The following is a 15,757-nucleotide window of genomic DNA, read 5'->3' on the forward strand; positions in this document are numbered from 1 at the left end:
ACTGCAGGAATATAAATAAAATGGAGTTGTTAGAATTAGGCCACACTCATCATTTCATTAAATATTTATTCTTTAAATGCTCAAATGTTTCTGACGTCTGTGTGGTGGCCCTTTGGGGGACTGCGATCCTCATATTGGACACCAGTGTGCTGCAGCTTGACTTCATGAGTCACCCTGTGGGTGTGTTTGTAACGGCGGACTGACACCTGAACACCGGAACGTGTTGCGGCTGTCAGGTGAGTTTCAGATGCATCTGCTTCTGTTCCTGTGACGTCACAAAAGCTAAAACTTCCAAAGCAGGTGGGACACGTGGTCATCCCGGGTGTCCCGGGACAGGATGGAGACCCAGCACACACACACACCTCCCTCCTCTTTCGCTCTCACGCACACACCTGCGGGGCTCCTCCCCCTCGGTTTGCAGGTGTGTGAGCAGCAGGAGGTGCGCAGAGCTCCGAACCCGATCCTCCGCGCTGTGCTCCGGTGCTCGACCCGCATAGCCTCGGTTTCCGTTTGCGCACTCCCGCAGCCGCCGAGCGCGTCCCGCCGCTCGGAGCCGAACAAACCGGTTCCTCCGGTCCGCCCGCCGGCGGGGCGGGATGTTTCCGGAGAGGGGCAGGCGCGAGCGGCAGGCGCGTGCGTGCTGGAGGACGCATTTCGGTGAGAGCGACGGGCCGCGGCGGGGACAGACCTGCGCGTGCCGGGATGGAGAGCTGCTGCCGCGCGTGTTTGCCGTGCTGCTCGTGCCTCTGGGACCGGATATGGCCCGGCCTCCGGTACCCCGGGCCCCGCGACCACGTCATCGCCAACCCGGCGGCGCACGCGGCCGAGATCCGCACCGTGTCCGGGGACATCCGCGTCCCCGCGCCCAAGAAGCGGCCCGCGCAGCTGTACGCGGCGCTCTTCGACTTCGAGGCCCGCAGCGACGACGAGCTGACGGTTAAGGAGGGCGACAAGCTGTCGGTGATCGAGAAGCGCGGAGACTACGTGCTGGCCAAGAAGCTCACCGGGAGCCTGGAGTCCGGCCTCGTCCCCGCCAACTACGTGGCTCTGCTGCAGGACGAGTTCGCCAAACACAAGTGAGTGACACACACACACACACACACACACACACACACACACACACAGGGGCGACCCCGCAGCTCGGAGTGATGGCGTCGACTGCTGAATGGAGTTAGGACGTCAGTGTGAACTTGAGCACGTTGACGGTCGTTTAAATGAATGAAACTTTGAGTTTTCAGATGAGTTTCACTCAGAGCTTTGGCTGCATGTTTGTTGATGTGCAGCAGCAGATATTTAATCTGGAGTCAGTCTGTGTGCTGCAGAGAGAAACAGACTCCTCAAGATAAAAGCTGACAGTGAGACCGAAACTCCTGATGCTGGTCCCAGCTCTGGTCCCAGCTCTGATGGGACACCATGAGGCTTGTTTTGGGCTTCCTCCAAAACTCCGACAGCCTCAGTGTCCCTGCAGCTTACAGAAAATGACATTTCAGGCTCTTAAAGACTAAAATTGATACTAAACAAGAAACTCTTTGTAAATTTGTTGGACAGATCTGAGAGTTTGAGGTTTTTCTGGTTTGGTTCAGGCTCTGAGTCTGAGGTAAAGTTAGGGCGGGGCCACAGTGACAGGTGACTGTGAAAATATTAGTCACATAATAAGATCCACCTAAAATTAGCCCACACCTTTCCACCTGACGCTGATGACGCACCGTGGGCCGTCTCCCAGTGTGCGTCCTGTCACTCTCCGGGACCTGTTTTGTTTTCCTTTCAGGCGCTGAGGGCCGGACACGGGAAACTACAGCCGTGTATTTTTCCGTGTTTTTCCCTGCTGTCAGAAATGCTGCAGAGGTGCTGAGTAGCCAAAGACTCAAACCCTAAACAGGACAGAGTGATGCCATTTCATGTCCAAAGGGTCAAAGGTCAAGTGCAAATGGGTGCTTTTTAAAGAATAACAGAGTGGATCTGTTATTGGTAGAACTGTGTCATGTGACTGCTTTCACACGTCAAAGTGACGTAAGTGTGGCGTGGAGCTGTGGGTGGGGCTTCAGCACAGTGAGCAGTCAGCAGAAGAAGTTTTCAGCATGTTCTTCCTGTCATGTGATGGCATTTGTCTCCGCCCATCAGAGACACAACATGAACTCTTACTGAGAGCAGCTTAACCCTCATCCTGCTGCGTGCCCGTGGGTGCTCTGTAGTCAGACGTCAGCTGACCCTCCAAACGTTCCTGCCGTTTTCGACCCCATTTCTCCCGATTACATCCCTGAAAGCTAAAAAGTTTCGAGACTTTGTGTGCAGAGGAATGAAAAGCACGGTCCCGGCGTTCAGACAAAGTCAGGTGTGAATGTCTGAAGGTATCCGGCCCACGGCTGCAGGTGCTCCATTATTCATACACCTGCAGCTGAGCTCTGTGTGCGTCACCTTCGGTGTGAACGCTGCCGACCCAGCAGTGACTGCGTTTGTCTGACAGCAGAACAAGAGGACGAGTCGGGCTGCTGAAGTTTGGACTCATCCAAAGTCTGCAGAGCATCACAGCCCAGCTCGCACATCTGGACCCTTTAACAACCCCAGGAATGTTCATCACGATCTCAGAATCATCAGAGGGAAAATGAAGCCACGTTTTCAGACGAATATACCAAAAGACTAAAGTGTCCTCTGCTAAATGAAGCAATCCAGACGCGCGGTTCAGATTTCCAGCTTTAATGAAGCATTAACAAACATTTCATTTATTCATTTCAGCCTTTATATTCCCTCATTCGTCCAGTCTCACACGCTCAAACCTGATTGGATGTAAGGATGAGTAACCCGCACACAGGCAGGCGTGGGTTTCTCCACTGTGAGGCTTTCTCAGCTCTGCAGTGCAGCTGCTTTCAGGTGCTGCGGGTTTTGTGGGTCTTTATGCCCTCAGTTTTGTCTTTAGGGAGTTTGAGCATGCTCAGTTAGGCTGGGGATCTTTCTTTGGGCACGGTGCAGCTGAGTGTTTCAGTATCTGACTTATTTTGCTTTTATGAGAATGGAAAGTGCCTGTGCAGAACTTCAGCTTTGTGATCTGAGCTGGAATCATGTTCAGCTGCATCAAAGTCAAATCCATTTTCATAACCATCATGATTCAGAGCTTTGGATCGCTTCCTTTCCTGCTCCGTTCACCCAGTTTCACCCCTTTCCTGTCTACTCTGCCCACCTGTCTGTGCCCGAGTGTTAATTGTGCATTTTCAGATGCTTTTGTGTTTTCAGTCAGCTTCCTTTTTCCAGCCTTTCATGACCTTCTTTTCTACTTTGAGCGTCATATCAAGATTTCCAAGCACAGCTATCAAATGCAAATTCCTTTATCTCCTTAACTTGCTGGGAAATGACGTGGAAGCAGGCCACGCCTCCTTAGAAACACTTATCAGTTACTTTAAGCCTGTGAACGTGAACAGGAAGGCAGTTTGACTTTTAACACCCACTAAAATTCACCTGAGAATATCTGACCTAACATATGATAAGAATCTGGCGTTGTTATGTAATCTAAATCCATCCTCCTTTGGATGAGAGGGCGGAGCATGAAATTACCAGCTAATGCTATGTAGCTCAGTTAGCATGAAACCTGCTCGTCGGCGCTCCGGAACATCCAAATAAAATCCGAAACTGGAGCCTTATTTGTACAGTGACCTCACAGCAGCCATGTTATTGGTCACATGATGTCATCAATAAAGGCTCCAACAGCACAAACACACGTCCAGCTCAACCTAGCAGCTACAGCCACCTGTGTCTCTATCCACCTGTCAGAGGCCACGCCCCCTAACAATGCAGACTTAATATAATGTAAACATAGGCGACTTTTAAAAACATGCTCCTCCGTACAGGTGTCACGTGGGAGGACCAATCAGTGTGTATCAGGCTGTAAACATGCTTATCTCTGCTGGACTCACTGCTGCCTCTGCTGGACGGCACAGGAACTGCAGGTTTTATTTTTCAGCTGTTTGGAAAAAGGTGCAGGTGAATCTTTTTACAAAACGTGCACATGAACCATGTAAACCTGAAACCAGGAAATGTTTGGTGTTCCTACTTTTTTGTCATTTCTAGCAGAAACGAATGATGGGTGAGTCAGTAATGAGCTCTGATGTCTTTCCCCCACAGCATCATTAAACTCTGGTTTACAAACCTGTTGCTGCTCGAGTTTGAGCTGGTTTCAGTGAAACCCGAGCATCGTGCCGCTCGGACCCGCCCTCTCTGATAACTTAAAGTAAATACAGGCGGGTTTGTCTGGGCAAACGGGCGGGACCGCACGGCTCCGTCTGTCAGACTGACCGGGCGTCACGTGTGTGCTTTTGTTCTTGTATGGCTTCACGTGTGACGCATTCTTCATGTCTGTCTCTTCCTTTCCTTCTCTCTCTCCATCCACTCCCTCCCTCCCATCATCCCGCCCACTCCGTCTCTGTGCAGGTGGTACTACGGGAACATAAACCGTGGGAAAGCGGAGAAGCTGCTGCTCGCCTCCCAAAACAAAGATGGCGCCTTCCTGGTTCGCATCAGTGAGAGTCACAGTGACGAGTACACTATCTCTGGTGAGTGAGCACTTCGTGGTGACCTCTGACCTCTTACAGACAAACTGCCTGATGTATAAAAAGTTACAGTTGGAGGAGAAGACGCCACGAGTACACAGCAGTCTGCCTTTAAAGGAAACTCGTGGGCGTCGACATGATTCTGGCCTGAGGACGCCACAGCCGGGGTCATTGGCCGGGCTGCGGACAGGAAAACAACAACCAATCATCTCCCAGTCTCAGTCAGATCCTCCCAGTAAAAGAGCCACGTTATTGTTGAAAACAGACCAAACCAAACTGAACCATCTCACCGTAAAGTGACCCAACCAAGCTTCTTCCCTCAGAAACGCGTCCGTCAGAGGCCAGCAGAGAGTCGGCGAAGGTCTCCGTTTAAAGTACTTTCTAACACTCGAGGATTAAAAATGTAAAAGACTGGTTGGAACAGAGCTGATTTAAGCAGCTGCTGCAGGACTTTAATAACGTTTAATTTATTCACATTTATCAGTCCAGACCTGCCTCACACTCATTTATAACTGTGTAATAAGCAAGCTATCTGTAAGTTTCAGTGTTGAGCTGTTTTAGCCATCAGACCAGGTGGAAGCTGCTGCATGTCTCCTCCTCCGCTCCTGTCGTGTTCCCCATCCATCACCTCCTCCTGCCCTCCTCAGCACTGCTGTCAGTGAAGGTCTGCAGCCAGATGTGATTGGTTGGTTCCTCAGTATGAGGTCATTCCTCGAACCGCTTTTATCGCATTACGATGAAGGCAGATGTTTTTTACTTGCAGCTGATTGTTTTGTGTCTGAATGTAGACTGATGAGAGTTCCACACACGATGGCCTGGTTAAGACCAGTAGGCAGAGGTCAGGTGTGTTCAGGGGCATTTAAATCCCAGTAGTTTGGTAACAGAGCTGATATGAGGGCCGGGTTGGCTCTGAATGCCAGTCAGGGACCGGTCTGGGACTAATCTGGGACCGGTCTGGGACTGGTCTGGCACTAATCAGGGACCGGTCTGGGACTAATCAGGGACCGGTTTGGGACTGGTCTGGGACTAATCAGGGACCGGTCTGGGACTAATCAGGGACCGATCAGGGGCCGGTCTGGGACTAATCAGGGGCCGGTCTGGGACTAATCAGGGGCCGGTCTGGGACTGGTCTGGGACTGGTCTGGGACTAATCAGGGACCGGTCTGGGACCGGTCTGGGACTAATCAGGGGCCGGTCTGGGACTAATCAGGGGCCGGTCTGGGACTGGTCTGGGACCGGTCTGGCACTAATAAGGGACCGGTCTGGGATTGGTCTGGGACTAATCAGGGACCGGTCTGGGACTAATCAGGGACCGGTCTGGGACTGGTCTGGGACTAATCAGGGACCGGTCTGGGACTAATCAGGGGCTGGTCTGGCACTAATCAGGGACCGGTCTGGGACTGGTCTGGGACTAATCAGGGACCGGTCTGGGACTGTGCTCGGCACTAATCAGGGGCCGGTCTGGGACTGTGCTCGGCACAGGTGTGCACTGTGTCTGTCTGATAGATTCCATGTGTCTTCCTCAAACATGAAGGTTAGCCATGGAGTTAGGTCAACAACACAGCTTTTAGTACAGGCGTGAGCAGTCACATGTTAAAAATCATTAATATGCCAAAAATGTGACATGCAGACACATCAGGTTATAGCAGAACTAGGACGGGTCACAAAACAAGCGCTCTGCTGTAACACAAGCACATGACTGTTGGTAACATTCTCTGTCAGATATTCCTATAAATCAGCAGCATGTCATCGTCCTTTCAGACAAATGAAACAGACGTATTATCGTATTTGTTACTCGGTGCTCGTCCACGCTCTGCTCGACTGATTTTTTTATTGTTAAGCTGTGTGACGCCGTCTTTTCCATAAGGCAGAAGTGGAATTTCTAGAAGCAGGTAAACATGTCTGCTGTATTCACTGTGTGAGTCTGACAGTGTCACACGTCTGATGTGTGATGTGTGGATGTTTTGGGTGTGCAGAGGTCCACTCGCCGGACCGGTCTGACAGCAAAGGGACTCTTTGTGTGTCTGCTGTTCCTTTGTTTGCTTTTCAGCCACCTTAATGAAAGGTGGATGATGTCACTTTAGACTCCGCCCCCAGCTCAGCTGTCCCAGGCAGGGCCATGACCCACAGTGGCTTAAAGTAAACATAAAACGATTAATGTTACAGTCAGAGTTTTTACTTGTATGAAATAAATTAGATTGTGTTTGCTTTATTCTGATTGGACACGAGGAGCCAGGTAGACTCTCACCTTTCCAGCTGGAACACTAAGCTGATGTGTCGGCTCCTAAAACTCTGAAGAAACAACATGAAAAAACAACGTGGGCCCGTTCTCCTTCTCTTACTTCCTGTCTTATAAGTCACATGTTCGTACTGAGCACGAGCAGTTTCAGAGCTCAGTGTATGTTTAGTAACTGCTGTGAACCCTGCGGCGCAGACTGCAGCCGTCCTCTTCCCATCATCCACACTTCCTTTAGGTTATACGTCCATTAGAAAACACTGCATACATTTCTGTGCAGCTGACAGCAGGTACATGTCTGTGAAGCCCAACTAATATTAAAGATGACACATACACACTCACAGATCAGCAGAACCAGTTTAGTGGACAGAGACTGGTGTATGACTGCGCAGTAACCGCTGATTCTTGTGCCGGAGCTCAGAGATGCTGTTCCTGCTCCGCTCTGTGGGTTTAATGTCACAGGTGTGTCAGCAAACCCGGAACGCTAACGTCCGGTCTGTGGAAAACACTCTGGAAGCACTGAGGAGCGGCAGGAAAGGGTTACCCCTTTAACTGGAACACCACTACTTCACAGCCTGTTTATGGAGTGGTGAGACAGTTCTTCATGTAAAGAAGGATTATTTTGGACTGTGACTGATGCACAGCTCTTCTGTTAGAGTCCAGAGGTAAAATAGGAAGCTGCAAGTAAACAGAGTAGTTCAGCTTTAGCAGCTCATTGGTTGTTTCTGTGATGTGCATGAGCTCGCTGCGCTCTCAGAGCCACAGCAGCTCTCTAATCAGGATTAGGTGCTGGAGGATTTCTGGGATTTGTGGCCTTGAAGTTATTGTTACTGCGTCCTCCAGCTCGGCTCTTTCTTCTCTGTCTCCACATCTGCAGCTTTTCCTCTCCATCCTCTACCTTTCCCCCCCGCCCCCCTTCAAGGTCCTTTCGGTCCCAGGGGGACGATGCTGCAGTTAGATGCTCAGTTTTCACTGTGCTAGTCTTGCTGAAATATGCATCATCAGGGCTCTGCACACAGCAGAGTGGAGCACAGCAAAGCTCAGTCACACATATAAAAACGTGTTCGTCTTCCTGGATGCCAGTATATGTAACACTGCTGCATATGTGTGCATGTGCAGCCAGTGCTGCAGAGCATGTCCACAGTTTCATAACAGTGAAAATCAGGAGGGTTTGAGTATTAAAAACGATCCTGTATCATTAACCTGTTTTTTCATGTTTAATTATGACTCCATATATATATTACACTGGAGGAAGCAGAAAGCTTAACTGGCGAGCATGAATGAAGGTAACTGTGTGTCTTCCTGGAGTCTGATGCTGTGGTCGAGCTCGTGTGCCGACATCCCCCCTGAGCGAGTCCTGGTGAGCCCTGAAAGCTGCATGTTTGGCCTCACGGCTGATGCAAAAATATCTGCAGAGATCACCGACTGTGCTCAACCTTTCCCCTTCAGGTTACTCTGCTGCACGTGTTCAGATGGCCATCGTCAGAGCCTCGTTAATGTCTGTTTCCTTCCACCAATCAAACATGGCGCTCATCACGTTACGTTAAGCAGTACTTACACTTTTTTTTTTCTTTTTTTTTTTTTGCCTGTCCCGTTTGGCTCTTTTGCATCAGAATTGTTGTCTAAAGGCAAAGAAAGATGCCCAACGGATTTACTTTACCAAATTGACCATCCCAGCCTTGCCATAATGGTCCATTTGATTCACCTTTTATTGTTTATTTTATTTTCACTTACTGGATACGGGACAGACTTGACTGGGGGAAAGAAGGGGAGAAAGAAAGAGGGAAAGAGAAACAGCTGAGAGAAGAGGGACGGGGGAGAAGGGCAAAAGACAAAAACCAACAGAACGGGCAGAGAAAAAAAATGCATATATCAATCACCTGGGTCACCTGCTGAGAAAGAAAAAAGAAAGCAAGCAGAAGAGAACAAGAGTAATAGAATAAACAACATCACAATGATATATGGGAATATGACAGTAAATACTAAATGTTAAACATTATTGTGCAGCACATAAGATCAACAGAACACAGTGTGCTTTGAGGTAGGAGCCAAAAAGGGTGTAGTTTGTGGGTGTGATCACCCGTGTGTACACCTGTGAGCATGGACGCGCTTGTTTTTTGTTTTTTAAAAGGTTCCTTCATGTAATGATCTGCTAGAGGGTGTGGGGGGGCCACAGCCCCGTCCTCCAGGGCATGAAGCAGGTGTGGAGGAGATCAAAACTCCAGACATCCAGAGGCCCCCAGAACACAAGAGACCAAGGAAGACCAACAGAGGGGCAGCCGCGCCACTGTCCCAGTAAGAGCTGAGGAGAGTCCCAGATGAGGGCTCACTCAGCAGCCGCGGAGCAGAAGCCAGGGGGAGTTGCAGTGACGCGCCCGTGAGCTCCGCCGGCAGCCAGCTGCGCCTGAGTGACCGAGCCCCAGGCCGAGAGGCCGGGGGCACCCCACCTCCGAAGTGGCCCGAGCGAGCCCCAGGCTCCAGGCCCCGATAAGCGGCCGCCAAGGAGTGAGCCGGTGTGTACCTGGACGCCCATCCCCGGACACAAAGAACCACCAACGCACCGATGTCTGAGGGGGTCCGCCACTGGCAGGGGAAGTGGTGGTAGGGGGAGATAGGCCTCCAAACCTTGGAGGGCCTGAGATGTCCCCAGAGAGGTGGCGCCTGACACCCAACCTGACATATAGACACAGACATACAGGCACACACAGATACAAACATCCATTCCCACCCTCATGCTCTCATATGCACTTACTCCACACTCACCCAACGTGGAGACAGACATAAAGAGACGCTGTACACACGATCACACTCCCCAAGCGTACTCTACAAACCGGGTCTAGGTGCCCCCGCCCCTGGAGGGGGGAACTGCACCCAGACCCAGGTGGTGTTTCCCTTTTCCCTGCGGTGGGGAGAAGCAGACCGCCCCGACTCCGCAGCAGCAGGGAGGCCCCACACTCCAGACCGCAGTCGGACGGCCAACTCCTCCTCCTAGCCCCCCCGCTCCAGCAGGTCGCAGAGAACGGGGGTGAGAGAAGACTCCGAACCTCCCTCCACCCGCTCATTGTAGTGTTGATGCATGTGTGTTCTAAGGTGCAATTAAAACCCAGGAGGGCATGGAGCTACCTGCCAGAGAGCAGTACTTACACCTGACGGCACACAGCTCAAACCTTCCTGACCCTCGACCTCATCACTGCTATCAGCTGATTCTTTGGGGGTAGAAGGCGGGACATCTGCCATATTTCCTGAATCGGCAGATCCTGTGAGTGACGCGTGTCTCTGTCTGTTAAATGAAGGAGTCTGAGAGGAATAATCGATCCCTGTGAGGAGCTCCTGTGCTCAGGAGAAACAGTGAAGGCTCCAGGCAGCTCATCACTTCATGCTTTTCACCTCACTGTTTTATGGGCTGGTTTTGAACTGTGCAGGTACAGCTGACTTTACATGTCATAGCCTGCTGTTACCTGTGGATGAGTCGACCGTCTGAAGCTTGAAGAGGCTCTTCAGCCGTCGTTCATACAGGATCAAATGTATAAAAGAATAAGTCCAGTAGGCCTCTTTAGTCAGACCCTGTGTTTGCAGGTTTTATTATTCGGACCAACAGCGCTGCCTCTAAATGCCAGAAACTCGTCTTTGCCTCACAGTAAATTTACTCCCATCGTGAGTGCAGTTAAAGCACCCAGGATCTCTTCTATGTCCCATTGGTCTCGGAGTATAAGTAAAAACCTGATGATATAACCACATTAAGCTCCTCCCTCTGTGTTACAGCTCGGAGCGAGGGGAAAGTGTTCCACTTCCGGGTCCAGCGCTCCTCCATCGGAGCGTACCTCATCTCGGATAAGATCTCTTTCGCCACACTGGGAGAGCTCATCGCCTACTACCAGAAGAACTCTCGCAGCCTCGGCGTGCTGCTGGAGGAGCCATGCGCCCAGCAGGTAGGACTCTGAAACAAAAGCTTTTAGCTTCTCCTTGTGCCGGCTCCGACCTGCTGCGGGCAGGTCACCGTCGTTTACCTCGCAGGCTGAAACCTGATGGGCTTCGTTCTTGTTGAAGCTACAGCACATTTGTATTTTTCACACGTCGCTGCTACGAGGCTCCGCTTTACTTCTTTAAGTTACAGTCTTTATCTGACGCGATGACGAGGACGCGGACCAAAAACTGCTTTTAGTCGGAGAGCGAGCTTCGACCTGAAAAACGTAAACATGCTCAATCCTGGCCGTCCAGCTGTGGACGTTACATTTCTCTGTAACGTCTGTGTGGACAGAGCAGCTGATTGATAGCTGATACCTGCTCGCCACAGCATCCTCTGTCTGAAACCAGCAGCTCCTCCCCGTCTGATTGGCCCTTACATTTATGAAGATCCACCAGTGGAGCAGGTTCACTGTAACGACTGAGTTCACAACAATAGAAGTACACAAACATGAGCAGACTTCCAGCAGTCTGTATTCACGCCGTGCTGCATGAATATGTGTTAATGCTGAAAGTGTTTGTACGCACACGTCTGAGACTCATCAACTGTATAGAATTATAACATCATTATATGTAATCAATATAGTAAATGTAATGATGTTATTATTATATTTACCAAAAACAGTAATAATATTAAAATAAAGGCCCAAGTAACAGGATGACAGACTGTATATAAACGATGGCCATCTTCCACCTTGGTTTTTTTAAATCTAGTTAGTAATGGTTTATATCTGCGTCATGTTCACACACGCTGTTACTGAAATGTTCGACACTAGACGCGCCGAGGCTTCGTTTTGACCTCATCACTCCCTGCAGCAGGTGTATTCATCGAGCAGTGAGGCTCAGGCTGTGGGGCAAAAACAAAGGGATCACATGACCGTGTAGACCAGGGGTGGCAACTCCAGGCCTGAAGGGCCGGCGTCCTGCAGGGCCGGCGTCCTGCAGGGCCGGCGTCCTGCAGGGCCGGCGTCCTGCAGGTTTTAGATCTGGGTCAGCACACCTGAATCACGTGATTAGTTCGTTACCAGGCTTCTGGACAACTTCAGACATGTTGAGGAGGTCAGACATTTAAATCAGCTGTGATGGATCACATCTAAAACCTGCAGGACGCCGGCCCTCGAGGCTTGGAGTTGCCCACCCCTGATGTATAACTGTGAGCCGCTGAGGACGCCACAGAAATGAGTGTAAAACGCAATCACACCATACCACGTTGCTTAGCAACATGTATTTTCCCCACACATGTTGATACCTGCTGTAACACGAGCCAGGCGACCTGTATGTGACCGATAAACACACTGGAGGCTGTGGCCACATAAAAAGATGAGTATTTAGTGCCAGAGGAACAGGTCACGATGTTGAGCGGGGCCACAGTGGAACCTGTGACCGTGCAGGGAGGGGAGCTGAACTGAGGGCCCACAGTGACCCAACCCCACCAACCAGTGACGCTAAAGAAAAAAGGATTTATTTTTAACATTAAAACCATTCCTCTATTGTTCTGTGTATTAACAGCAAGTCAAAGTCAAGTAATTACATCATCAAACATCTGCATCTAAGACCTCTGGAAGGGTCCGCAAAGATGGTCACGGCCAACATGACATCGTGCATTGGCTGCGTGAATGAGTAGCGTGATGCATGACCCGCAGGATGAGCTCTTCCTGCTTCTTGGAATCACAGGAATGCAGTCGCTGTGTTTTCTGTAGTCTCACCACAAACTGGTTTTTACTTTCATTTTAAACTTGAATGTTTAACCAACTCCCACAAGCACACCTGATTGGTGTGGCGTTACTTTTGTGCCACTGTTCTGAGCGCACGTAAAACAAATGTGCAAGTGTTGCATTTTGAGCGAAGAAAATTCATTCCTGCGTGCAAAACATGTGTTTCAGTGTTTGCTATTACACACACACACACACAGACACACACACACACAGGTCTGATTGGCTGTTCTGGTCTCCAATCAGCTCGAAATGAGGAAATGCAATATCCCAGAATCCATTTTGTCCAAAAGTCAAACGAGGCAGTGGCGGAGGAGCACAGAGTAGCGATTTGTTTATCGCCCACTTTGCGCCAGAAAGAGCATCCAAGTCTGTGATTGGCTGGTTTTGTGGCACAAATATAACTGTGTAGAGAAGAGTTGAGTGCGCACGGGCTGAAATGTTGAGAGCGCGAGCGACACATTGCGAGCGAGCGCAAGAGCAAAAACTGAGTGAGAGGGGCTGCTGGTGTGTGTGTGTGTGTGTGTGTGTGTGTGTGTATAATAGCAAACACTGAAACACATGTTTGGCGCGCAGCAATGGATTTTGTTCACTCAAATTCAGCTTTTCTTCGCTTAAAATAAATTTCTGCTCAAAATGCAACGCTTCCACCTGCACATTTGTCGTGCGCTCAGAATAGTGGCACAAAAACAACGCCACAGATTGGTTGTTCCAGAAGCTCAGAGCTGAAAGCGGCTGGAGCGGTCCTCCTGACCTCTGACCTCTGAACTATAGTGCCTCATGTTACCGTTGGCTCCTCCGGCCCCTAACTCACACTTTGACAGTAAAGACGTTCCATAGACAAAACATGTTTGAAGTGTCATAAACAAAGTAAAGTATGTGGAAGAGTTTCAGAATAAAAGCATGCAGCAGTGTAATTATGTCATCTGTGAGCTGCAGTCTGTCTTCATGCCTCCTCAGTCTGGCGGGAGGCGATGGAGCGGAGCGCGCCAACGTTTCAGACCGCCACCGACCCCTCCTCCCCTCCCTGATGACATCAGCTGCTTCTGAGGTCTTGGCTCAGGTTAAATCGAAGCTCTGAAACAGATGCAGTGCAGACACAGGCGCCCCCTGCAGGCAGCAGGAGTCTCTGCAGCACTTTAAATCCGATGTGTTGTCTTCATTTGTTTAATGAACAGCAGATGGGACCAATGACTGACTATTAACAGCTTGGAGACCAAACCTTCATCCTGATTCTGAGCAGCACAACATCTCCTCACATTTGTGTCTTTACTTTTTAAATTCTCATAGGAGTAAAACCAGCCACCTCATTGGTCACTGAATAACTGTGGTCCACAAAAACACTTCAGTGTAGACACTGCTGCTTATTACTGGTCCATAAATGATTACCTTTACAGTCCAATACTATCAACAACATGATTATAGCACAGTGAGGAAGCCTGAACGGGCCATCACAATCTCACCGTTTTCAAAATGCTGCCTGAAAAAGCAAACCCAGGAGTTAAAGAGGAGTTGGAGGAGATTAGGAAATCACTTAATTTCATGTCTGATGAACTGAGCAAAGTGGCTAAACAACTAATATGCTACATGACCTATTGGATGAGATAAAACAACTAAAAAACTTGATAAAGGAGAAGGACAAGAAAACAGACAACTTGGAACAAAACACAAGAATGGATGACTTAGTCATAAGTGGACCGGAGATGCAACACCGAACCTCCGCCAGAGTAACGGCTGGCGGAGGTAAAGACGGTGAAGATGCCCCGGCAGAGGAGCTGCAAACGCTTGAACAGCCAGTGATAAAATTCCTTCAAACGAAGAATGTAAGTATTCAGAGCCATCATATCGCAGCATGCCACACGCTCCCCAGAAAGACAGTAAAACGAAGCCAGCAATTATTCTTCGGTTTGTGAGTCGCAAAACAAAGATTGAGTTAAGCTAAAGGGGACCGGTGTGTATTTAAATGAACATTTAATGAAAAAGGCTGCTGAAAGACAGGCCACACGCTGAGAAAACGAACTTCAAAACGTTTAACGATGCAGAGCACAACACGCACGACCCTGAAAGTAACACCGACCCCGATAACCAAGAACAACAATAACACTTGTTCTATACACACGACCAATTCAGTATGAATGTTAAAATGGAAAATGCATCGGTCACACATTTCAACAGTAGAAGCCTGTATAAAAATTTACTCTAAAATTACAGAATGTTTAAGTAAGTTAAAGTTTAATATAATTTCAATATCAGAAACAATGAGAAAGTTAGTGAAATGAAAAGATATGAATTATTTACAATGAACAGGGTGAATAAAAAGGAGGCGTTGTCGCTTTATATGCAGATAAAGTTCTGATTGAATGCATGTCAAGCACCACAGATGACGTATTGGAATGTGTTGAAATCCATGTTGGAAAAGCTGACGATATAATTATAAGTTGCATTTATAGGACACCAGGATCATGCTTTGACACATTCAATGAAAAACTTGCTGCTATGTTTAGCAACCTAAATGATAAAGAAGTGCAAATAATTTGTGGTGATTTTAATATCGATTTGCTGAACCCAAATGTTCATCAGAAAACAGCAGATTTCATCAATGCAGTGTACAGTAACTGCCTTTTCCCTGTAATTACAAAACCTGAACAAAACCCAACACGAGTGAATCGTTTCTGTCGTGTTTATTTGCTGATGCTCTCGATCGGTACAACCAACGTCTGATTGTCAGTAAATTTATGAGAAACCTGCTGGAGTCTCTGTGCCGTTCATGAAACTGTCGCTGCTGTCCACATGCCGAGGCGTTGGTGCGTCTGCCTGAGAAGAACGAAAACGTGTTTTCACGACGGTTTCTGGATCTCGATGCCACGCTGCAGGTTTGAATGGATGCACGTGAACGTTGTTCAGGTCCGTTAGCATCCAGAGCACGTGACTGACTGAGTGCAGTTTGAGTGGAGATGCTGCAGTAAGCAGCTGTCAGGCTCCGCCTCCCTGGTTAACGTGCGTTTCCCGCCACGAGCCTTGTGTTTGTGGCTCAGCTCGTGCTGACGCGGCTCACCCTAAACTGCTGAGTCAGATGATGTTTGATTACTCGGTGTTTAAGGAAATGCGAGTGTGGACTCACCGTGTTGTCTCTGTGCAGCGGGAGCTGTTCGACATGGAGCCGTGGGAGAGGCCCAGAGAGGAGTTCAGGCTCCAGAGGAAACTGGGAGAAGGTCACTTTGGGGAGGTGTGGGAGGCTTTCTGGACCACAGAGAAGAAGAAGGTGGCCATAAAGACGCTCAAACAAGGTAAGCCTGTGAAAGAGCATC

The 15,757-nt window shown here is 49.3% G+C and overlaps 1 protein-coding gene across 1 annotated transcript in view; it reads left to right on the plus strand.

The window, feature by feature from the left end:
* The first annotated feature begins 325 nt into the window (after positions 1–325).
* The window catches only part of srms (src-related kinase lacking C-terminal regulatory tyrosine and N-terminal myristylation sites), a 23,880-nt gene continuing 8,448 nt past the window's right edge, over positions 326–15,757 (plus strand). The window contains exons 1-4 of the mRNA XM_004567589.5: positions 326–1,076; positions 4,420–4,541; positions 10,537–10,703; positions 15,589–15,736. Of these exons, the coding sequence (XP_004567646.3) occupies positions 703–1,076; positions 4,420–4,541; positions 10,537–10,703; positions 15,589–15,736 (811 nt within the window). The 5' untranslated portion in view covers positions 326–702. The remainder of the gene's footprint in view (positions 1,077–4,419; positions 4,542–10,536; positions 10,704–15,588; positions 15,737–15,757) is intronic.

The sequence above is a fragment of the Maylandia zebra genome, linkage group LG20 (assembly GCF_041146795.1).
Source record: "Maylandia zebra isolate NMK-2024a linkage group LG20, Mzebra_GT3a, whole genome shotgun sequence".
In the NCBI taxonomy this organism is placed as follows: Eukaryota; Metazoa; Chordata; class Actinopteri; order Cichliformes; family Cichlidae; genus Maylandia; species Maylandia zebra.